This window comes from Macaca fascicularis, chromosome 9, assembly GCF_037993035.2.
Source record: "Macaca fascicularis isolate 582-1 chromosome 9, T2T-MFA8v1.1".
Classification (NCBI taxonomy): Eukaryota; Metazoa; Chordata; class Mammalia; order Primates; family Cercopithecidae; genus Macaca; species Macaca fascicularis.
Window position 1 is genome coordinate 14,360,572 of NC_088383.1, and position 21,557 is coordinate 14,382,128.

Below are 21,557 nucleotides of genomic sequence, written 5' to 3' on the forward strand. Positions count from 1 at the left end.
GGGCAAAGAGGAGAGAGGGCATCCTGAACATGTTTTCACCAGGGCCTGAAATCTTAACAGCCTGACATCACAAGGCTTAGATTCCAGTGGAAAGATGGGTGATAAACACACACAGAAATAAGCAAGATAATTTCAGCAAGAGGCAAGCGACGTGAAGGGTCAGAGACCGTGACTTGATTGAGCCTGGCTTGGGAAAGTTGCGAATCCTTCTTGGATGATGAAGTGTAGCTGAGACCTGAGTTATGAGGAATGAATGGTGCTTGAAATCCTGGCTGGTTTGGGAGAAAGCTCCTGTTTCAGCTCTCTCTCTGGTAAGATTGTTCAGGAGCACAAGGTGCTGCTCCTTTCAGGGTTCCGCCATCTGTCCGTTTTCTTGTGACATTGTCTGAGGCGAGTTCTGCAAGACTAGGGACTTTGGGTCACCGCTGCACTCCCACCCGGCAGAACAGTGCAGAGCCCACCACAAGTACCTGTGGAATGAATGAATGAATGAATGAATGAATGAATGGAGTAACTCACCTGTCTCCTCCAAATCGTCACACCTTGTGTTCCTTATCTTAGTGACACCCACCCTGGTTCCCCAGCAAGAAACCTGGTGTCAGCTTTGTCACATTCTCCCTCCTCTGGGCTGATTCTTTCTCAGGCGTGACTTTGTGGGTTCATGGGATCCCGTGTCTTCGGCCCGCCCCCTCCTGCGAATGCTCCCTGCTTCAGCCAGGCGGATCGACCTAAGACAGGACTCCCATCAAGACCTTTCCCTTCAGATGCTCCGCGGCTGCCCGCGTCGTCCCAGCCCCTCGGGATGGTGCAAGCCTGGCACAGTTTAGTGCCAGGACGTGCCCCTGCCTCCCCTCTCGCCCTCTTTTCTCTTTTATCCCCAAACCGGTCGCCCTAAACACCCACAGTGTCTGCCCAGTTGGTGTTCAGTAAAATGGTGCAGCTGAACTCGGGTGCTGCTGGGAAATGAGCCAGCTGTGTCCTCAGATCCTTGGGGAGGGGGGTTTGGGGGGTGGAGGATAGGAGCGGTGACAACTGAGGCAGGTGTGCAAGCGTCTTCCAGGGGAGCCTCCTGTGGCGAAATGGGGTCCCCTGGCCATTGGGTTAGAGAGGTCTTCGGGCTGTTCTGCCAGGATATCTACAAAGCACTCATCCCTGCCAGCCCTGTGGGATCAAGGGCATCCCAGAGGCCTTGGGCCAAAAGATATGATGTGGGGGCCTGACACAAGGGACCCCAGGAAGCTGGGGGCATCAGGGCGGAGGCGAGGACTGGAGCCTGACTCCAGCTTCAGAGCAGCGTGGACGCCTGCAAGACGCAGGGGCTGGAGTCCACATGTTTTTGCAACAGCTCTCCCTGAGGCTCCCTGCCCAGGTGCGCGTGCCTTCCTAGGCAGCAGCTCCTGCCCCTACTCACCCGCCTCTCCTCACAGCTGTCCCAGGCCCCTCTAAAAGCAGGCACCCAGAGTCAAGACTCTGAATTGAACCTCTGATGGAGCTGGATTCCAGCCCGCGGGTGAGGCCCGCTCAGAGCAGGGGGCGGAGCACGCCCGCGGGAGGCGGCGGGGGTAAGTGCCCGGCGAGGAGTGGCGCCCCCCTGTGTTCAAAGAGGGGAAACGAACGATTCTGCAGCTGCAGCCGCTCTGCATCGGAGGAGATTGATTTGTCCGTGTGATGTGTTGTTTCCATAGAAGCAGGGCTTAACCTTTTAAGTGAAGATTATAAAGCTACCTAATTCATTTAAAATTAGGCTTCAAGCATCTCAGTACTTAACGCTCAAGTGCTTCTGTGGGACTTGCTGTAGCCATTGATCTAACAGCCAGACACTGCCTTTCCAGCGTCTGAAGGCTTTCACTCTGGCAGCAATCTAGGTGATTTCTTTATTTTTTAAAATTAACTTCATCAGGAGATATAACTTCTGTGGGAGATCATCAGAGTATTAATAATACCTTTTAATTAATGAACAGCACTGACTTCTCTTCATAAACACAGGAAGACCGGCACACAGGCAAGATCAGCACGCATGCTCAATTAAAGTAATTTATTGTATTCTTCCAGATCAGACATAAAGAGCATCTTGGGAATTGATATCACAAGACAATGTTATACACCATTTTCACAACCAGGCTTGCATTGAATTCTTTTTTAAAGAACATAGTAATTTAAAAAAATCTAAATATTTACATATTAATAAAACATATATACAGAAGATTGAGATGTTATCCATAGATATGGATTTTTTTTTTTGCTAAGAAAGCCTATAAAAAGGATTTCTGAATAAAGTCTGAACAGTAGTCACAGTAAGTAAACACAATTTTAATTTACAAAATATGATTTTACTGTTGCAGTTTTGATACGTATTTCCAATGTGTGGATCCATTCATTGCACATATCTTTGGGTTGAACAAGCCCCGCCCGTCCTCAAGTGCTGAATACTCCAAGCCGTGGCCCTCCCTTGGAAGGCAGTGCTTCCGAAGGCTCCCAGCGAATCTCTAACAGACCACATTTGGAAGTTAGCGTTTCTGCCTTTACCAGCAACATACTCATCCTAACAGAGCGAAAGGTCACTAATTAATCTTTTCCCTTCCCTTGGGTAATAGTTCGTTGTGGGAGGCACAGGACAGATTTTAAAACCCATGGTGCAAAAAACACAAGAGCCGCAGTTCGCAGTACATCAGACCACTTGATAAAACAAAGGGGCTGTTTTCAGGAAAGGGATTACTTACGGGCCAGAAGTGGAAAAAGGCTAACGAAAAGGTATGATGGAAATAATTTCTCCAGACCTTCCTTGTAGCTCCGCAAAAAAAGAAAAAGAAACCACACATATACGAGATGTAACTTGTCTAGTAGTTAGACTGACTCCACAAGCCACACTTAAAGCCAGCTTTTTGTCACAGTGCAGGGATGCCTTCTCTCATCTTTGATGACTGGCTGGTCTTTGGTGGAACAGGGATTTTTCCCAGAGCCCCCCTCCTATCTCTAGGTTTAGTGTTTCAGTGTGATGTGACAGGAGTACCTTGGACAGGGTAGTCAGCAAATTTGGGTTCTAGGCAGGGCCCTGGCCACAGAGGGGTTAACAGGCTCTGGGCAACCGCTTACCCTCATTCATCCTCAGTTTCCTCACCGGCAGAATGAGGGGTGGGACTGAATAGCCTCTACAGTAACTTTTAGCTCTTAACATTCTGTGCTTTGCTAAATCCAGGGCTAGGGGAAGGCATTGGAACTGCTGGTGGACAGGTGTGAACCCCGCGTTTGGTCATCTGTAGTCAAAATTGGTTTCATGCCAATTTTTGGCCTTTGGATCAAGTGGCAAAGATTCAATGCAATTTGCTTTATACAATAAATGAAGTGTAGATGCAGTGTTTCTAAATAACATAGTGTTTTAAATTCACCATCTTATTAGAGAAAGAAATCTGGAGGTAAATATTTCTATAAAACAAATACCTTCATGGCAATATATCTTTTTAAAATAAATCTAGATTTTCATATATTAGTTTTATATAAAGCAGAGGGCAACTATACTAGGAACCAGATAAACGATATAATATTAAGTACATTTTTAGCCAGTTGCCACATGGTGCCAAAACCCTGTACCTCTCAGTTAAGACCATCTGTTAAAATGGCTGTTAGGTATCATGTAGATAAATGATTGATTTTCTCACCTTTTAATTAGTTATTTTGTCATTGTGTTGACGCAACTTAGGTGAAAGGTTTTTCTTTCCTAAGAACTCATAGGTCATTGGCACTTACTCAGTTACAAATGGCTATTTGGGGGGTACCGATGTCATGAATGATTTCATCTAATAGGTCAGAGCTATCCTGTCTCCCAAAACAGCTTTTTCATCTTCTAAGACGATGAAGGTCTAATTAATTTTGGCCTTCACAACTGCTCTCTCAGCACTGGAAAGAGCCATGCTCCTTTATAGTTGCATCTAAGCAGTTTACATTAAAATAAATACGTCTCACAGCTCTATATTCACACTGAGGTTTTGAATGAAAACAGGGAAGAGAGAACCACTTCTTTATAATGGACAATGAACTAACTGAATCAAATGCTGGACTTTTAAAGGGTAACAAATCAACCCTAAAAGTGATTTTAAAAATCTTATACCAGATTGGAGGCTTGGTTATCACACATTACAAAGAAAGTATATGAAACTATTCAAACATGACAGGTAAACTTCACAGAACACCCACACTTTGCAGGCACCTGAAATGCTACGTGGATCTTTGTGGAAATTCAAACGGAAGTTACATATGCCACTGAACAATGTCACTAAAATCAAAGTCTAGGCAGTGAAACCTGGTTCTGTATCCTCCGTGTTTCCTCTCCTGGTGTCAAATATATTACCTACAACAGAGACAAGAAAATGAAGGCGGAGAGCCACTTCTTTAAGGAAGAGTTGTACATGTTTCTGTGACATGGCTGGAGGTGGGTGTTCCGGACGAGTAAAGAATTTACTGGGGAGGTGTCTGTGTTTCACAGTTAAGTTGCTAAGTTTTTAGCCAAGGCTTTAGTTGTCCTCCATGAGCAATTGTAGAAATCTGAAATTTGTAATGATTTTTTATGAGAAAGGCCATGAATGTGTATTACCATTAGAGTATATCCACACATTGACCAGTCATAGAAAATGGCCCAAAAGATAATTTACCTGCAAAACAGAATATCATGCAGCTATTAAAAGAATGCATATGAAGATTTGCCATACAGTGGGAAAATGCTTGTTAGGTAAAAATTAAAAAAAAAAAACATAGTAGGAAACAAAATTTTACATGTTTGATCTCCACCGTATAGATAAATAAAATGGAGAACCATTTGAGAAAAATCATCTAATAATGGTTGTCTGTGGGTGGTAAAAGCAATTGAAATGTTCTTCCTTACACTTTTGTTTATTAATTTAAAAGTATGTAAAATGCCAATTTATGACAATTGCTAAGTCTAGATGAACATCCCCATTTCAAATTTGGAAGCTCCATTTTAAATTTTAGAAAGCACTGTTTTGATTTCACTTTCTCTATACTTTTTTTTTTTTTTAATGCAAACTGTCCCCAGCTCCTGGGTGGCTTTTCTTGAGCCCCAGGCCCTCTCCACACTTCTGCGCTGTAGCATTTATGTAATTCCTTCTGCCTCTCACACTAGTCTGAGGGCATTTTATACCAGCATCCAACACAGGGCTGATTCTTGGTAGTTGCTCAAAAAGGATTAGTGAATAGGGTTAAGGGAAAATAAAATGGATGCATTATAGAGGGTGAATCCATTTCTGTTAAAACCTGATGAATAGAAGGTTGCTTAAATGTAATGCATCCAAACAAATGTCATTTGACCTGCCTGTAACCCTACCCTAGTCACTTCTGGTTCATAGAAACACTTAAGGATTTACACCCCTTTCCCTGCCCTTGCCCCAAACACACAAGTTTGGAAGGAAGAAAAAAGACCTTAAAAAAGTAATAAAAGCATTGCTGAATCTTTAAAAAGAACTCATGGTTGCTAGCTCAGATAAATGGGATCGTGAGAGTCTGTATCAGAGCCGTTGGTCGATCCTGTGGTTTTGACCAGTGAGGCTCAAGTTCAAGGATGAAACCACATGTGCAAGAAAGGTGGAGTTCTTAAAGCGCACATGTGAGGAGGGCTGTTAGGAGTAGCACTGCATTCAAAGAAGCCAACCAGAATGGGATTTTACTCTGGAGGCAATCAAGAGACATGCTATCAAGGTGAATATCAACATTACTTAATGTTATTACTGCAAAATTTGAGCACCAATCTGATACTTCTTTTCCTCTTTATTTTTATTTTTATTTTTTGAGACGGAGTCTCGCTCTGTCACCCAGGCTGGAGTGCAGTGGCGTGATCTCAGCTCACTGCAAGTTCCACCTCCCGGGTTCACGCCATTCTCCTGCCTCAACCTCCAGAGTAGATGGGACCACAGGCTCCCGCCACCTCGCCTGGCTAATTTTTTGTATATTTTTTAGTAGAGACGGGGTTCCACCGTGTTAGTCAGGAGGGTCTCGATCTCCTGACCTCGTGATCCGCCCACCTCGGCCTTCCAAAGTGCTGGGATTACAGGCGTGAGCCACCGCGCCCGGCCTCTTTTCTAAATGATAAACGTTTTTATTTATCATGCTGCTTAGCGATTTGTATCAAATATCTATCAACAGTTTAGTGAAAAGACCTGCAGGTGTGTGATACTATTTTCTTCATTATGACCTCAGAGCCTTGGGTAAAGTTTGAGAATAGACTGGAAGGAATGAGTTTCAGCTGCAGTGAACCGGGCTGACGGATGACGAACATTGTAATTGTGAAGACTGAGACAGTGAAGAGGACTCCTAAAGGGATTAGCACATCCATCATCTCTTAGGATCTTTAGGAAACATGCAGAGGAAAGCTGGCTTTGGCTTAGGTGTGAGAAAGCTATACAGTATCATGGCTGGGAGTCGAGGGACCTGGGTTCCCACCAGGCCGTCAACCAGCTGTGAGGCTGTGGGAAAGCCACTTAATGTTTCTGGGCCTCAGGCTTTTTTTCCTGTAAAATAAAAGGACTGGATAAAAAGAAGGGATTGGACTAGAGGATCTCTCAAGTTCCTTCTCATTCTCAGATTCCTTGACATTTTTTTTCAGTTCCATGAGACTCTCCTAGCACCCTGTGGGCTCAGTTTTCTCACTGGAAAGGTATCTCCAACTTCAGATAGGAAAATACAAAGGCATTCCATACTCACCACTTGGAGGTGAATATAAACTTCAAGGGGAGTGGTTTTCAAATAATAAAAGCTCACTGTGTCACATGACGCAGGAGGACAGGCAGTGGAGATGCCCTGGGTGGGAGGGCACTTGGGAAGCACAGCTAGAAAGGCATGGTGCTACCCTGAAGGGCCTTTTGAAGGCTAGGTCTATTATGATTAGGATTTCATGGATCTGCTGGGACTGGCCCGGGTGATAAGAATGAGGCTGATAAGGGTGCCCTGATAGTCAGAGAATGACAAATTGGGAAGGAACAACAGAGATCACGTCTTTCAATTCTCTTAATTCACAAATGTGAAAACACAGCCAAATAAGAGAAATCCCTTTTATATAATGACTCTACATGGGAAGAACTTGATGTAGGCAGGTCTTTTTGCACTATGTAGCTCATTTCATTTATCTGTCCATGGATCTGGTGCTTAGCTATTCAGTGGCAGAGAAAGCAATGTGTCACTTACACCGCTCAATTTTCCTGTTGCTCTGAAGCTCTGAAGTTCACTAGCACAGACCCATCCTACACCTGTGAACGTGGCTTTCCTTGCCATTTTGGGATACGTGCTGTCAATGAATACATGGCCTAGTCTAGTTCCTACACAGCCTAGAGACTCCACTAATGTTTGCTGAATTTAATGAACACAGACCACCCCAAATCTAGAGGAAAAAACATTCGGTTGAGCTTTTTCAGTAACGGGGTTTTTGGGTGTGCCTGGGTTTTGTGGGCAGAGAATCTTCAGGTATCCTTTGGAGGGCAGTCAGTAGAGTCCTGTGACCAATGGAGGGGATAAATTGTTTTCCACAAGGCTCATTGATCAGACACCCGCCCCTCTGGCTCTCAGATATGAACCTATACACAGGTAGGAAGCCAGGGTCAGAAGCATTACTTGAGAGTCAAATAATATGAAGTTAGAATTATGTCTATGGCTCAACACAACAGTGTGCAGCAAATGCTTCCATGGAAGGGGGCCTTCAGCTGATCTGCTCCTGGCGTTAGGAACGTGCCACTCACGCCGGATGGCTGGGCTTGTTCAAATTGCTCAGTTAAAACACAGTGTTCATTGGGTGTCCACTGACTGATTGATTGCTCAAGGCTCCAAGGCCGTTTGGAGGAGGTGGGAGAGGACAGCCTAACCATGAATTTGATCACACAAAATTAGTGGTTCCCGTTTTAAAGTGAAATCTCATTTCATGTTAAAAATAGTTTGTAATGTCCAAAGGTTTGGGGAGGCAAAATGTTGTGATACTTAGTTCTTAGGATTTGCTCTTCTGAGATGCTTATGAAAATAAGAGTATGAGAAAAATGTTTTTCTATTCAATGTGAAAAACATCTCTGAGCACGGGGCCTTGAGCAGCTCCGATGACCAGGGCCTGGGTCCACTGCAGAAGCAGTTTGCTCAAGTGTGTGCATGTCTAATGTCAAAATCATTTTCAATGCAGATATTTTTGTGGGCTGTATTTTCCAGGGGGTGATGAAAATGTAAATGCATTTTATTTACCTGTTGGTGGTAGAGAAATGCCATCCAGTCTTTCATCACTGTCCGTGATCTCTGCTGGTTACAAATATAAAACACAAATCTCATTAGTTTCAGGGAGCACATTCATTCTACTGAAAACAGTGATGTAATCTTAAAAACTCGAGTATGCATAAGTTTTCACCATTCTTTTCCCTTTTCAGCTATCATTGGTTCATATTACAGATGTTAGTATCGTTATTTGAGTATTTTTTGATGATAGTGATCTAAAACCAACTTTCCCGTATTAAAAATTTTAAAAATCTTACCAGCCTCATTCTATTGATCACTGATGATTTCTGTTTATTTTCACTTATTTACAGAGGCTTAAATATCGAACCAGCATGGGGGGTGAATTGTTGAAATAGGGTCATCAGGGGAACGTGTCAGTGAATTCCTGCTGCAGAATTGCACTTGGCATCGCCAGAACTACTCCTGGGGGGCAGCTTAGGAAATCCTGAGAATGAACCTTTCTTTGGAGATGACTGATGCAGATCCTAGAGCTGCCAATCTAACTCTGGCACCAACGTGGTCATGAAGAAGGTATAGGCGTTGCTTCAGAAGATTCTCCATTGCTACGTTTTAAAATGCAAACCTTTGCTCGTCTCTGATAAATGTATCCATCTCCTTGGGAGTTTTCCAAAGGTAGATCCTTCAGTCACAAAAAACCTTCTGTTAAATGCAAAAAAAAAGGTGCTCATGTGTCTCTTGGTAAGGGATGGGTTTGTTAGTTTCCCGTAACACGTGGGGATGGGAAAACATCACATTATGGCCCCTGGGATAGTTTTGGTGGTGCCCTCCGTGGCCCAGGGCCTGTGGTCCCCATAGGAAGGCCCCTGCTGACTGCATAATGTGTGTGGGCAGCCCTTGTGAGGCTGTTGAATGAGGTCAGCCTTGGCACCACGCTGTAACACTGAGTCGGCAGAAGCCTAAACTAGTACTACGTACTTGTTTTTATTGTTGCTTTAAACATAATCAGGGCTTAGCTATGGCTAGAAACATTGTAAGGCTCCCCCATCTCCTTCATCCTCCAGCATCTTGTCCTCAGATGAACACTCACTGGCATTAGTGAAAGACGCCTTGTCTGCTGACCTGCTAGATCCACCACAAACAGCAATCACTGAGAAGGGACGAGATATGCAAGACCAATCTAGGTTGGGGAAGACTAGCAACCACTAAAATGATGTTGTAGATGAATATTTAATAACATAAAAATATTCAGTCAAACCATGGGATACATGGTCTGATTAAAATTCTGGAAACAGGTTTAGAGAAAAAAGACAGCACATGCTAAATGTGAACTGTGTTTCCCTCTGGATGAAAGGCTTTAGGTATTTTCAATTTTGTTCTATGGCTTTTAGAAATTATTTTACATATGAAAAATAACGAACATATGTTATGTTTATATTTAGAAGACATTATTTTCTTCTAATTGGTTTGAGTGAGTTGGAATAGACAGATGGTCTTCATGGTAGTTCTCTCATTGCCTAGGATTTTAAAAATCCTTCAATAATAATAACGATGATAATCTCCAGCATTTATTAAATGCTCACTGGGCACCTGACATGCAATGTGTCAGTGAACCCGTAGGAAACTCTACAAGGTGGGTCTGTTGTTCTGCCCATCTGAACAAACGAGGAAAGTGAGACAGAGGTTAGGAAACTCACTCCAGGTAACACAGCTAGTAAGTAACAATGCCCAGGACATGAAGCAGGTTAATGTCTGGGCTATGCATCTCTTTGCTATTAATAGTCCAAACATACCATAAGCATCATTATGAGCTAATTTCTTAAGTCTTCTAGTTCTAGTTCATTTTATATTTTAGCAACTTTCTTTACATCTATAATTGCTTTTCATTTAGTTATAACAAGGTCAGTTCTGGGTATAAACTGATCTTCCTTTTGTAATTCAGCTATCCTCCCTTTGAAAAACAGGCCTATGCAATTATGTGCTTTAGTAAGAACAGAACACATATAACCAAAAAATATATAGATGATTATATATAAATCAGAACATGCTAGTTGCATGAATAGGGGCTGAGAGTCAAGGATGAAGACACTGTTGTGTTACTCAAATTTAATTATAACATCTATCTGCAACAACAAGCTCACACTCTTTCTTCCCCGGTGACAATCAAGTTGGTAAATTTGGAAAACATTGAGCAAGTCCAATAAACATTTAACAGCAGTGGCATCTTTACTCTGAGATCTAACACGATATATTGTGATTTCAGCTCTGAGAAAATCATGTAATGAAAATGATAAAAATGCACACCAGGAAAGGAATCACTGGAGTTACAGAATAAAAATTATCTCATGTGACGACAGCCCCAAATGAATTTCTATCTGGATTTGCATAACGGCCTTTCAAATCTGTGTGGGGCATTTCTTTTTTTTCTAGAGGCAGTGCAGGCTTCCTTCAGCGGTAGCCAATTAGCTTGTGGAGTCAGAGTCTCTACCTCATTCCAGGAATGGAGCCAGATATGATAAATAAGGTTGAAGTTGTGCAATCTCTATGCGACACTGTTTGTATTATCATTTAGACTGAAAATTATCAAGACAAAAAGCGTGAGAGCGGGTAATATTATTGATCCAGACCCCTCAGTTCCTACTGGCATCATGGAAGGAAATACAAGTGGCTCTAGTTTCGATTTGCTGGAGCCCCACTTCTGTGCCCTAGAGGAGAATGATGTGGAACAGGATTTGACAAAATGGGAAGACAAAACTGCATTTGGCAGGTCATTGCTGCTGTGCTATCATTTGGGTCTGCTTGTCAGGGTTGGTTTTATCTTACAGCCACTTTCTACTTCTCAGTTGCTAGTAGAACCTGCTAGGAACGCAGAAGAGAAGGGCCAAGGGAGCCAATCATAAGTATCTGGGCAGATCATCTAAGCCAGTGGTCAAAAGTTACAATGTCCGACATCAAATATTCTGATGCCTAAGGGGCAGGAATGGGCAAGTGAGTGGAGGCTCCTCGAGGAGGGGAGGGGTGGGGAGCAGGATGTGGCTTGGGCCTCATCCTGTAGAAGTGGGCAAACCTGGGGGGAAAATGGGCGTTTGTGATATGAATTATCAACAGAAATGAGGCATGGTTAGGGGATGTGTTCTCTGTCCAGTCTGCTTGTGGGAAAGAGAAGAGGGATGTGGCGGCACATCTCTACTGGCTGCGTGTCTGCTTGCTGGTGGGACAGGGGAAGGGAAGAGAGACCAGAGCTCATAATAATCGGTCTCAGCATCTGACGATAGAAGGAAAAGAAGGTGTGTTTATGTCTAAAATGTGCAGCATGGGGAAGGCACCAGAACGCCATTTAAACTGTGTTTCTTAGTCACATGATCCACTGCCAGCAAGGCCTTTCTGGGTCCCTGAGAGAAGCCTTCTACAGAATTTCCCCACTTTTTTTTTTTTTTTTTAAAGAAACAGGGTCTCGCTCTGTCACCCAGACTGCAGTGCAGTGGCCAATCACAGCTCACTGCAGCCTCAAACTCCTGGGCTCAAGTGATCCTCCTATCTTAGCCTCCCAAGTCAGTGGGACAACAGGTGCGTGCCATCTTGCCTGGCTAATTTTTAAGGTTTGTGTGTGTGTGTGTGTGTGTGTGTGTGTGTGTAGCTAGGGTCTCCACAAAACATCTGGAGATGTTGCCCAGGCTGGTCTGGAACTCCTGGGCTCAAGCAATCCTCCTGCCTCAGCCTCCCAACTATTTTTAGTTTTTCTGGAACCTCCATACTGCTTTCCATAATGGCTACACTAACATATATGAAATTAAAAAATCTTATCTAGAGATGTGTGGCCTCCTAGAGATAGTTACTCTTATTTGATGGGAGAAAGCTGACTACCCAGGGATTCTTCACTAGGAAATTGGCCCCCACCGTCACCTTGGGCAAGCAGAGACTTCAATGACCAAATCTGAACAGGTGTAATTCTCCTGGTGCTCACTTTTCCTGGAGGAATAATCCCAGAATCTCCAAGCCCAGAATTTAAAACCCACACACACAACCCATGCATGCATGCGTGTGCACACACATCCCCCACTCAAAATCCCTTTTACTTGATGTGGTGTTGCTGGTAGAAGAGTTTTTTTTTTCTTCTTTTTTTTAACATTAAGCAACTTGTACTTTCATAAAGTCACGCAGATCCAAACAAATAAAAATCAACAGGTAAACAGAAGCAAACCATCAAAGAGACCCAGTTTTCATATATAAGAGCATTAGACCACAAATGAGATTAGCAGTCTTTTTCACTTGTACTCTTCAAAGCAAGTGGCCTGACATAATTTTTACTATTTAGTCCGAAGGTAAGTTTCAAAATTCACTCTAATAAGACTTTAAGAGAGCAAATCACAGCAGATTATACACAGTCTCTCCTTCAAAAGACAAGACGCTGAAATAACCTAGAGGCAAGTATTGTACTTTATAAAGTCTAAGAATTCCTAAGCGCTTCTCCAGTTATTTTTTCTGCACCTTAGTCATACCTGAGCCTCTTTTTAACCTTCTTCTGGCCAGTTTAATTTGATCCTGTAGAATCTGTACCCAGTCTCTTGGGCCAGGAAGCTTATCCACATGGTGAGCTGTACAGTACTTTTCTGTGAAGACTGAAAGAAAATGTAAAATCTTGTTGAATACCTTAAGTAACATATGCAGATCTGAAACAGATACATATTCTACAAAGGAAAAAAAGTGTATTTCTTTTTTTTTTTTTTTTTTTTTTGAGGCAGAGTTTCACTCTTGTTGCCCAGGCTGGAGTGCAATGGCACGATCTCAGCTCACCGCAACCTCCGCCTCCCAGGTTCAAGCAATTCTCCTGCCTCAGCCTCCCTAGTAGCTGGGATTATAGGCATGTGCCACCAGGCCCAGCTAATTTTGTATTTTTAGTAGAGACGCGGTTTCTCCATGTTGGTCAGGCTGGTCTCAAACTTCCGACCTCAGGTGATCCGCCTGCCTTGGCCTCCCAAAGTGCTGGGATTACAGGCATGAGCCACTGCGCCTGGTCTAAAAAAAAGTGTATTTCTAAAGGACGTCAGTTCTGTATCTTCAGTATCTGGATTATATTTCTTTGTCAGAGATGGAGATTGACAGGTCCTGGCTAGGTCCAGTGCACTGTGCTTCAAAATGAAACTGGCGATACTCACTAAGTAGTCTGCATGGAAGCTGCTCTTCCTACTGGCTCCACATCCATCTGTATGTATCTTATAGGCAGAGAAGAAAATGCTCCCTAAGGGTCTACTGACCTTATGGCAAGGTTTTGCAAATATATTAAAAGAGTTCAGTTTTTTGTTGTCAATTCAAAATTGAATGCAAAATTAACACGAAAAGATGGTCTCTCTCCTGGTGATTTCTACCAACTCAGTCAGTACTCAAATAATAATGCAGTTGGTGTCATGATGAAAGTTCCAGTTCTACTTCAAGTCAACCCCTTGCACATCACATGAGCGCCCAGGAAAGAACTACCCGATTAAGCACAAAGGGAACTAAGAAGAACCCCAAGGCAGGACACAAGGCAGGCGGGACAGTGATGGTGGGAGGGCTGTGCACAGTGTGTGGCCGCACACGTGGCGCTGGGGTTGACGTTTCCGCCTCACACTCACTCCTGAGCACTTTGAAACTCATCTTTTCAACCTGTCCTTCATAAGGTCAAGATCTGGTAGGCCATGACATCCCATTGCCTCCTTGGTATTTAAAATATTGGTAATTTCGATATTTTGAAAGGTTTCTCTTAAAAAAAAAAGACAAAAAGAAAATATTGACAGATTCAGCTACGGAAAAAGGTAAAATTTCTATTGAATGAAAAATAAGGCATTTCATCAGAATGAGAAAAGCTAGTTGTACTAAATGTGACCGAAAAGGTTCACGATCTACCGTCAGATAAAGAGCTCATTTACATAAACGAGTAACCTCGAAAGTCCCCATAGAGAAATGGGCAAAAAATATTTAACAAAAAATATTAGGAAAAATGTTCAATTAATATGTAAACCAAAGAACTGCAAAACACACTTTATACCTACTAAAATTAGAAAAACAACGTTAGAAAGCTAATACTTGATACTGATAAAACTGGCACATTCAAACATTACTGTTAGTGCAAACAGGGAAAACCCTTTGGAGAAATCAGTAGTATTTAATGGGAGACATAAAACTGTTGTACCTTTGGACTGGTAATCTTACTCCTGGAAATTTATCCTAAGGAAATAATTTGAAAGAGAAAAGCAGCTATATGTGATCTCTACTGTCAACTACATGGCGACAATCCAATTGTGCAGGACGAGATCAATGTCAATAGCATGGTTGACACATTTCAGGGAGCCCAGAGCGAAGCAGGGAGTTCCCCTTCAGGAAGCTACTGCGAAAGCCTGAGCTAGAGACGCATCTAGGGCCTCTCAGAGAACTGCCATTGTTTGGTTCATCACATGATGCGGTAAAAAGAGAAGAAAGGCAACGTGTGTGAGCTGCAAGGACATCACAGGCTTGGTTTGGAGCATGCTGAGTTTGGGGTGTTTGTGGAGCACCCATGTGGAGATGGCAGAGACAGTCCTGGTTCCAGGACCCCCAGCAGATCCCAGAGTCTGCAGATGTTCAGGTCCCTGATATAGGCCAGGCATGGTGGGTCATGCCTGTAATTTCAACACTTTAGGAGGCTAAGGCGGGAGGGTTGCTTGAGGCCAGGAGTTTGAGACCAGCCTGGGCAACACAGTGAGACCCTGTCTCAATCAATCAATCAATCAATCAATCAATCAATAATCCGGGAGTGGTGGTGCAAGCCTGTGGTTCCAGCTACTCAGGAGGCTGAGGCAAGAGGATCACTTGAGTCTAGGAGTTCGAGGCTGCAGCGAGCTATGATCACACCATTACACTCCAGCCTGGACAATCGAGTGAGACCTTAGGCAACTTGTGCAACTGTGCCCTGAGACACCGGAGCATACAACAGCAGTGGAGGGGCACCCAGCCTATTTGCATGATTTTTAATTGTTGCATTGAATTTTTTTTTTTTTCTGAATATTTTCAATCTGTAACTGGTTGAATCTGTGGATGTGGAACCTGCAGACAAGGAGGCCAAGTGTATTTAGACAGAGAAATTTAGACAGTTCAGAGAAGAGGCCAAGCTGAACACACTGGTTTAAGAGGCACAGACATACATGTGGTGGTTAAAACAGTGAGAGAGGCCGGGCATGGTGGCTCATGCCTGTAATCCCAGTACTCTGGGAGGCCAAGGTGGGTGGATCACTTGAGGTTAGGAGTTCGAGACCAGCCTGGCCAACATGGTGAAACCCCATCTTTACTAAAAATAAAAACACTGGCTGGGAATGGTGGCACGTGCCTGCAGTCCCAGCTACTCAGAAGGCAGAGGTAGGAGAATCGCTTGAACCTGACAGACAGAGGTTGCAGTGAGCCGAGATCGCACCACTGTATTCTAGCCTGGGTGACAGAGCAAGACTCTGACTCAAAAACAAACAGACAAAACCGTGAGAGAGAGAGAACGTCCACCAGAGAGAACATGGACAGTGGAAAGGGCACAGGCTGGGTTGGGAGCCCGGGGGAATGCCAGGCTGCCAAAGAGAAGGTGGAGGCAGAAGAGCACAGGAAGGGGCCCAAGCGTGGCTGGACAGGCAGGAGGGATGGGGAGAGTGGTGGGAGGGCCGGTGAGTGGTCCTAATAAAAAGGAGGGACCAGCAGGCTGCAGTGCAGAAGAAGGACAGAAGGGGTGGCTTGGTGCCCTCTGAAGGTCAGCGAGGGCCGGGGAGGGTGGTCACTCTCAGGACACCTGGCCCAGAGGGGAGGGTGGAAGAAGAGGGGAGACAGGAGGGCTGAGGGACAGGGACGTGGGTGTGGTGTGCAGGCTGAGGGAGCAGTGGTGTGGCAGGAGAGAACAGCATTCAGGGAGAAGCAGGAGATAGTCAAAGGCATGACCCTAGGGGGCTGGGGCTGATGGATCTGGAATAGAAATGGAGAGGCTGCCTCCAACAAAAGGAGGGAAACATCCTCTTCGGAACCCATAGGAAGGGAAGATGGTCGATTCAGAAGTGGTTCTAGGCTGGAGCAAACACTCCTGAGCCCTCAGTGAGCTCAGGGGTGAGGGGCTCTGGAGGATGGAGGGTGTAGAGGAGGTGTGGGATCATCTCTCAGAAGAATCAGAGAGGAAGCAGATCGCAGACAACTAATGCCGCTGCCAAGCCGCAGACGGGCTACGTGGTAGGGCTATGCAGCGCGGTGAGAGTCTACAGGCTCTCCACCTCAGTCCCTGCAGCTCCTTTAGAACACCGGATGGTAGGGCTGGTCTAGGCTCAGGGTTTTGCTGGAGAGTTTTGGCAGAACAGGGATATAAGCCCTTGAAGATGCTGAAGGTGTGACCGGGCATGAATGAACTCATCTCTCCACTCCTCCCCTCCCCTTCACCCCCCCAAATCTAGGAAGGACGTGAACACAGAAAAAGGATCATGGGCTTGGAGCTATCTATAGAGATCAGGGAATGCAGATGTCAATGGGTTGGCAAGCAGGAGTCATGGAGCTAGAAGAATTGTTCCCCAAGATACCAGAGAATACAGCAGCAGCTGAGGAGCAGCTGCGTGTGAGGATGCTAAGGTGTGGCCAACAGTACGGGGCTGAAATGCAGTAGAGGTGAATGTCACCGTGGATGAGGTCCAGCCACTACATAGGCTAGGCCATCAGTCATGTGGACAGACAAGTGATCAGGATGACAGTGGGACCAGGGAGCAAGAGGAAGTCTTAGTGGAAAGGTTCCATCAGAGCCCCACCTGGGGAGAGGGGCAGTGATGCTTAGAAAGCACAATTAATGACTGGGGAGAAAATCAACCAGGCTGCCCAATGTATGATATGGGGGGACCGGGAGAGCAAGGTGGGGAGGTGCAGAGGATAGGCTATCCCCGGGGGTGCACATACTTTCAAATCTCTGCCACTAGATTCTAAGCAACTTCAGTGTCTTTATCTCTTTTGTCTCCCTCAAAGCACCTACCATAGTGCGTTTTTCTGAAGAAGAACTCAAGCATTTGATAAATAAGCCAACATGTTTTCCAGTTTTGTTTCTAATGGAAGCAAATACATTAGCTTACAAATTTAGGCTAATTGAGGGAAAATGGTCTATCTGAATTAGCAGGAAGTCTTTAATTAATAGGCTCTATTTAAAGAAGCAAGGTCTTATTGCCTTCAAATACCCACAAGAACATTTACTAATCAGATAATTTCCAAAAGGTTCTTGAAGTCCTGTTTTAATAAATAGAACAAAATATTTCTGTTTAGCATCCTATTCGTTTATGCAAAAATGTGTACTACAAAAATGACTGAATCCACTGTCACAGCAGGTAAACATCTCCCCCCTTGTAATATTATTTATACAGTTAATTTCCATAGCAACCCCTCTTTTCTCGGGTTGTGAAATGCATGTGTCCAAATTAGCACACATTAGAAAGTCATGGCTCCAAATTAACAAAGTGGATTTGGACTACACCACATTGAATGACTCCCATGTGTGCGGACAAGCAAGTTCAAGATAAGCCAAAGGAGACTGTGGACTCTGTTCCCACATCGTGAGTGGGTTCAGATCAGACCCTTCTAGTCCAACCTTGAGCTCAAATATTCTCTCAGTCACTAAAAGGGCAGCTGTGTCTAGTTATTTTTTTCTAGTTTCAATGAAAACTTATTTGGTTTCAATAGAAAGAAGCCAAGAAAATCACTGTCTCCTGGGTCTGTGTCTAAGATCTCTGAAGGTGCAGCAATAGGCTTTTCAAAAAATACCTACACAAATAAATATTTCTACTGGGCACATTATTGACACGCTAGTTCATGGATTACGTCTAAACTTAAAAGAGACTTTTAACTAGAATTTACTTACTGAAGACGAAATCCTATTCTCTCCCTTACGATAGCAGATGAGGCCTCAAGGACAAGGCCAAAAGACTTTGTCATTGCATTGATCTGCAAACAGTCAATACGCTATGTGAATAGAGTTATTGGGGAGACAGAATGCATTTTTGCTCCCTGAATCTATAGCTAAAGGTCAAGCTATTATCCTGGTAACAGTTCCATTAGGAGTAATGATGTGAAAAGGGGTATTGCATTAATGCACTGAGTTTTCTACTATGTTAACAGTGGGTCATTAAGAACCATAGTGGAATCATCTGCATTCATCTTTAGAATGCAATAGGTTCTAAAAAGAAATTTTCCTCCGTTCCTATTTTAATATATGAAGCAGCAGCAAGGGCTACCTTTAAACGAGCCCAGATAATCTGAAAAAGTGAAATAAGATCAACAATTAAAGTAAATAAAAGAGTTAAAGCATCTCTTCTGCTTAATATAATTTGAGTCCCAAGGCACAGGGCATATGTGAAGTCACTAGAGAAATGACAAATGCTCAATCTGATCCGTCCATGAGTAATGCCTTTTCCCAGATGCTAGCATTCATTTGAACCCTGCCCTTTAATTGTATATAAATAATGAATCAGCTGCTGGTGGCCGGGCAGACCCTTCCTTCAGAATGCTGCTCCTCATGTCATCATCAAGTGAAGGCGGCAGCGCGTGGCGTGTCTGACATGCTGAATGCGCCACTCTGTGAACAGGGCAGACTGGCCGTGTTCCCCAAACAGCAATCTATCCACACTGTCGTTCTCCTGAGGGACTTTTAATTTGGGTTTTTCTGGCTGGTTGTGCTGGGAAAAGCAGAATGTGGCATGGACTTTGAAAGGAAGTCACTGTGTCTAGCAGACACTTCAAGAAACAGGGGTCGGTGGGAAGAGCCTTCAGGTCGCTGTGAAATCCTCTAAGAACTCTGGCCAGCAGTCACAGCCCAGCTTCAGATTTGATGACTCAGTTTTAACTTGTGGTCAAATCAAGGTTTATATCATGCAAGGAAATCAAGGTTTACAGCACGCAGAACTGAAAACCGGGTCCTCATTAGATCTGCCAAACTCCTACAGCTTGCAAAGGGGCGAGGGACAACAGTCTCTGCTGTCGGGTCCCAGGGGACAAGCAGAGGGGACCCAAATGGGGACCACTTGCAGCCAGGGATGTACAGAGGGAGAGGGAGTCATGGGAGGCAGCCCGCCGGCACATCTGAGTGAGTGGACCACAACCAGGGTCTCTCCCACTCTCTTTCCTCTCACTGTCTTAAAGCTATCATTTGAGACTCCCCACGTGCGAGGCAGTTTATACACATCTCATTTAATCCTGCAATAACCAGTGGGGATAGGTATTGTGATCCTAAATTACCAATGACAAAATCCAAGTATGGGCAGCTTAAATGACTGGCCTGAGACTGCACAGCTAACAGGAGTTATTTTCCACATAAATGACTTAATGTTTACAGTTGTATCTGAGCACACAGTGACTGTAAAAGAAAAATGGTTGAATGGTAAACAAACAAAGCCATAGCTAAGTGCATCCTCCCATGTTAAACTTGAGAATGCTGGGTGTTACTTTCCACCTCACAAAACAGAAGCATGGTGGCCAGCTGGGGAGAGGAAGAGGGCAGAGGCTGGTGGATTACCTGTCCCCAGGAGGCCAGGTGAGTGCGCAGCAGGGGAGCTGTGCCTGGAAACTGGGCTGTGGGTAAGATGGATATACACATACTTTGAACTCTGAGATCTGATGACTGTGGCTCAAATTTTATCTGGATCTAATAGGGTACATCTTTTCTCCAATAATATTTAGCGCATCATTTTCCATTTTCAAGGAGAAAGTGGAAACATAAAATTGTAGTCTTGATATCCACTGTATTAAAATAACAGTAACTGTGGCATGTAAAACACTATGAGAGGTGGGGAAAGAGCTAGAATCAAGGGTGGCTATTCAGGCAGGGCCTGATGGTCCTCCACATCTTGGTGGAATTGTCTTGGAATGGGTTCTCAGCATGCAGGCTCAGAAATCTGATTTTAGCTGACCACCCAGAAAATTCAGACCTAAACCTAAACTTACACACAATACTTGGTTGATACACCAACTAGAATGACAATTAAGTGATATGCAATGCAGGGGTGAGGGATTCTTTCTGTATCTGAAACATTTGATGTCATAACCCAGTACTTTACTTGTTGGGGTCAAGGGGCTAGAAACGGGGGACCAACCAAACAGAAGATTGACTGGTACACGCGGAGAAAGATCAGGATGTTCACAGGAAACTGCCCACTTCTCGCCCCTGCTGCCCAAATGGGCAGGACTGCTTTGTCCCAGTGCCCTGTAAGCCACAGCTTGGCTGCAGGATGATGCACCCTTGACCTAAGGGGAGCCAAGCCGCAGATATGTCAAGTGATGAGCTGGGCCCTCTCTGTCTTCCTCCTGAGAATGGCAGGCAATGAGGGAACGAGGGGTTCAGCAGGAGCCGGCGATGCCAAAATGTCACAATGCGAGTAGCATGATGCGCCTACTGTGTGCAAACCAGAACTGTGAGGAGCCAGCAAGCAAAAGGAGGAGGTCAGCCAGCAGGGAGGGGAGGATGAAGCGGACGTGCAAAGAGAAGCGGCGACCGGAGACACAGAGACAACGCTCGTGGAGAGGGATGCAGAGTCTAGGCCTTACAGCAGCCCTGTTCCTGGCCACTTCCACCGGCAGCCCCACGAGACATCTTTTCCTTAAGGGAACCGAGTGACATTCCATTCTAGAAACCAAAGAGCGTTCTAGAAGACAGCATTTTATACAGGTTGGAGTAAAGCCTGGCTCTCTCTTTTAAAGACAGGGATCTCGCTGTGTTGCCCAGGCTGGCCTTGGACTCCTGGCCTCAAGCAATTCTTCTGCCTCAGCCTCCTGAGTAGCTGGGATGCCCACCAAGCCTGACTCTTCATGCGCCCTCAATGGCATACGATCCCCGTGTTTGGATGTCCCTCAGCCTCAGCACACTGAGTAGGCAACACTGGCCTCTGTGCACCCACAAATCTTAGAGGCACGTCACGGGACACACAGTTACAAGTGCTCTCTTGAGATGTGATCTATTTCAGCATATGGTTTTTCTCACATTTTTGTTGATTCTTACTAAGTGCAACTATGGTGAAGATGATGTTCTCTGATCCTGTATACAAACTTGGCAGGGGTGGGGGGGGGGGCTTACAAATCTGGGACTTAAACCTCATTGTGACCTTATTACAAAAATAAAATGCATTAATTCAAGACATATTTATCTACCACACATAATGTGCCAGGACTATGCTAGGTGTTACTGAACAAATGGTCTCTTGTCCCCAAAAAGCCTGCAGTGAAGTGGAAGATAAAGGCAGTAAGAAGTAAAGGACTGCCCAGAGCACACCTGTGATTACACAAGCCAGGCACCAGGTATATACCAAGGGGCACCTCACCCATTATTGGGTGGGAGTGGGCAGCAGGGAAGC

The 21,557-nt window shown here is 44.5% G+C and overlaps 1 protein-coding gene across 42 annotated transcripts in view; it reads right to left on the minus strand.

Moving 5' to 3' along the window:
* Positions 1-270: 270 nt before the first annotated feature.
* BEND7 (BEN domain containing 7) overlaps positions 271-21,557 on the minus strand; it is an 88,631-nt gene continuing 67,344 nt past the window's right edge. For 7 of the 42 annotated variants that reach the window (XR_012417482.1, XR_012417481.1, XR_012417478.1 and 4 more), the window contains 3 exons: positions 12,708-12,827; positions 8,224-8,274; positions 2,021-4,345 (listed from right to left, as the gene is read on the minus strand). Coding sequence is in view for 30 of the 42 variants with exons in the window: in XM_074001052.1 (XP_073857153.1) it covers positions 4,284-4,345; positions 8,224-8,274; positions 12,708-12,827 (233 nt within the window). In the remaining 12 variants the exon portion in view is untranslated. Of the gene's footprint in view, positions 471-2,020; positions 7,575-8,223; positions 8,278-12,707; positions 12,828-21,557 lie in introns of those variants that run through there. The other 35 variants (XM_074001053.1, XM_074001060.1, XM_074001057.1 and 32 more) reach the window with 22 other exon arrangements.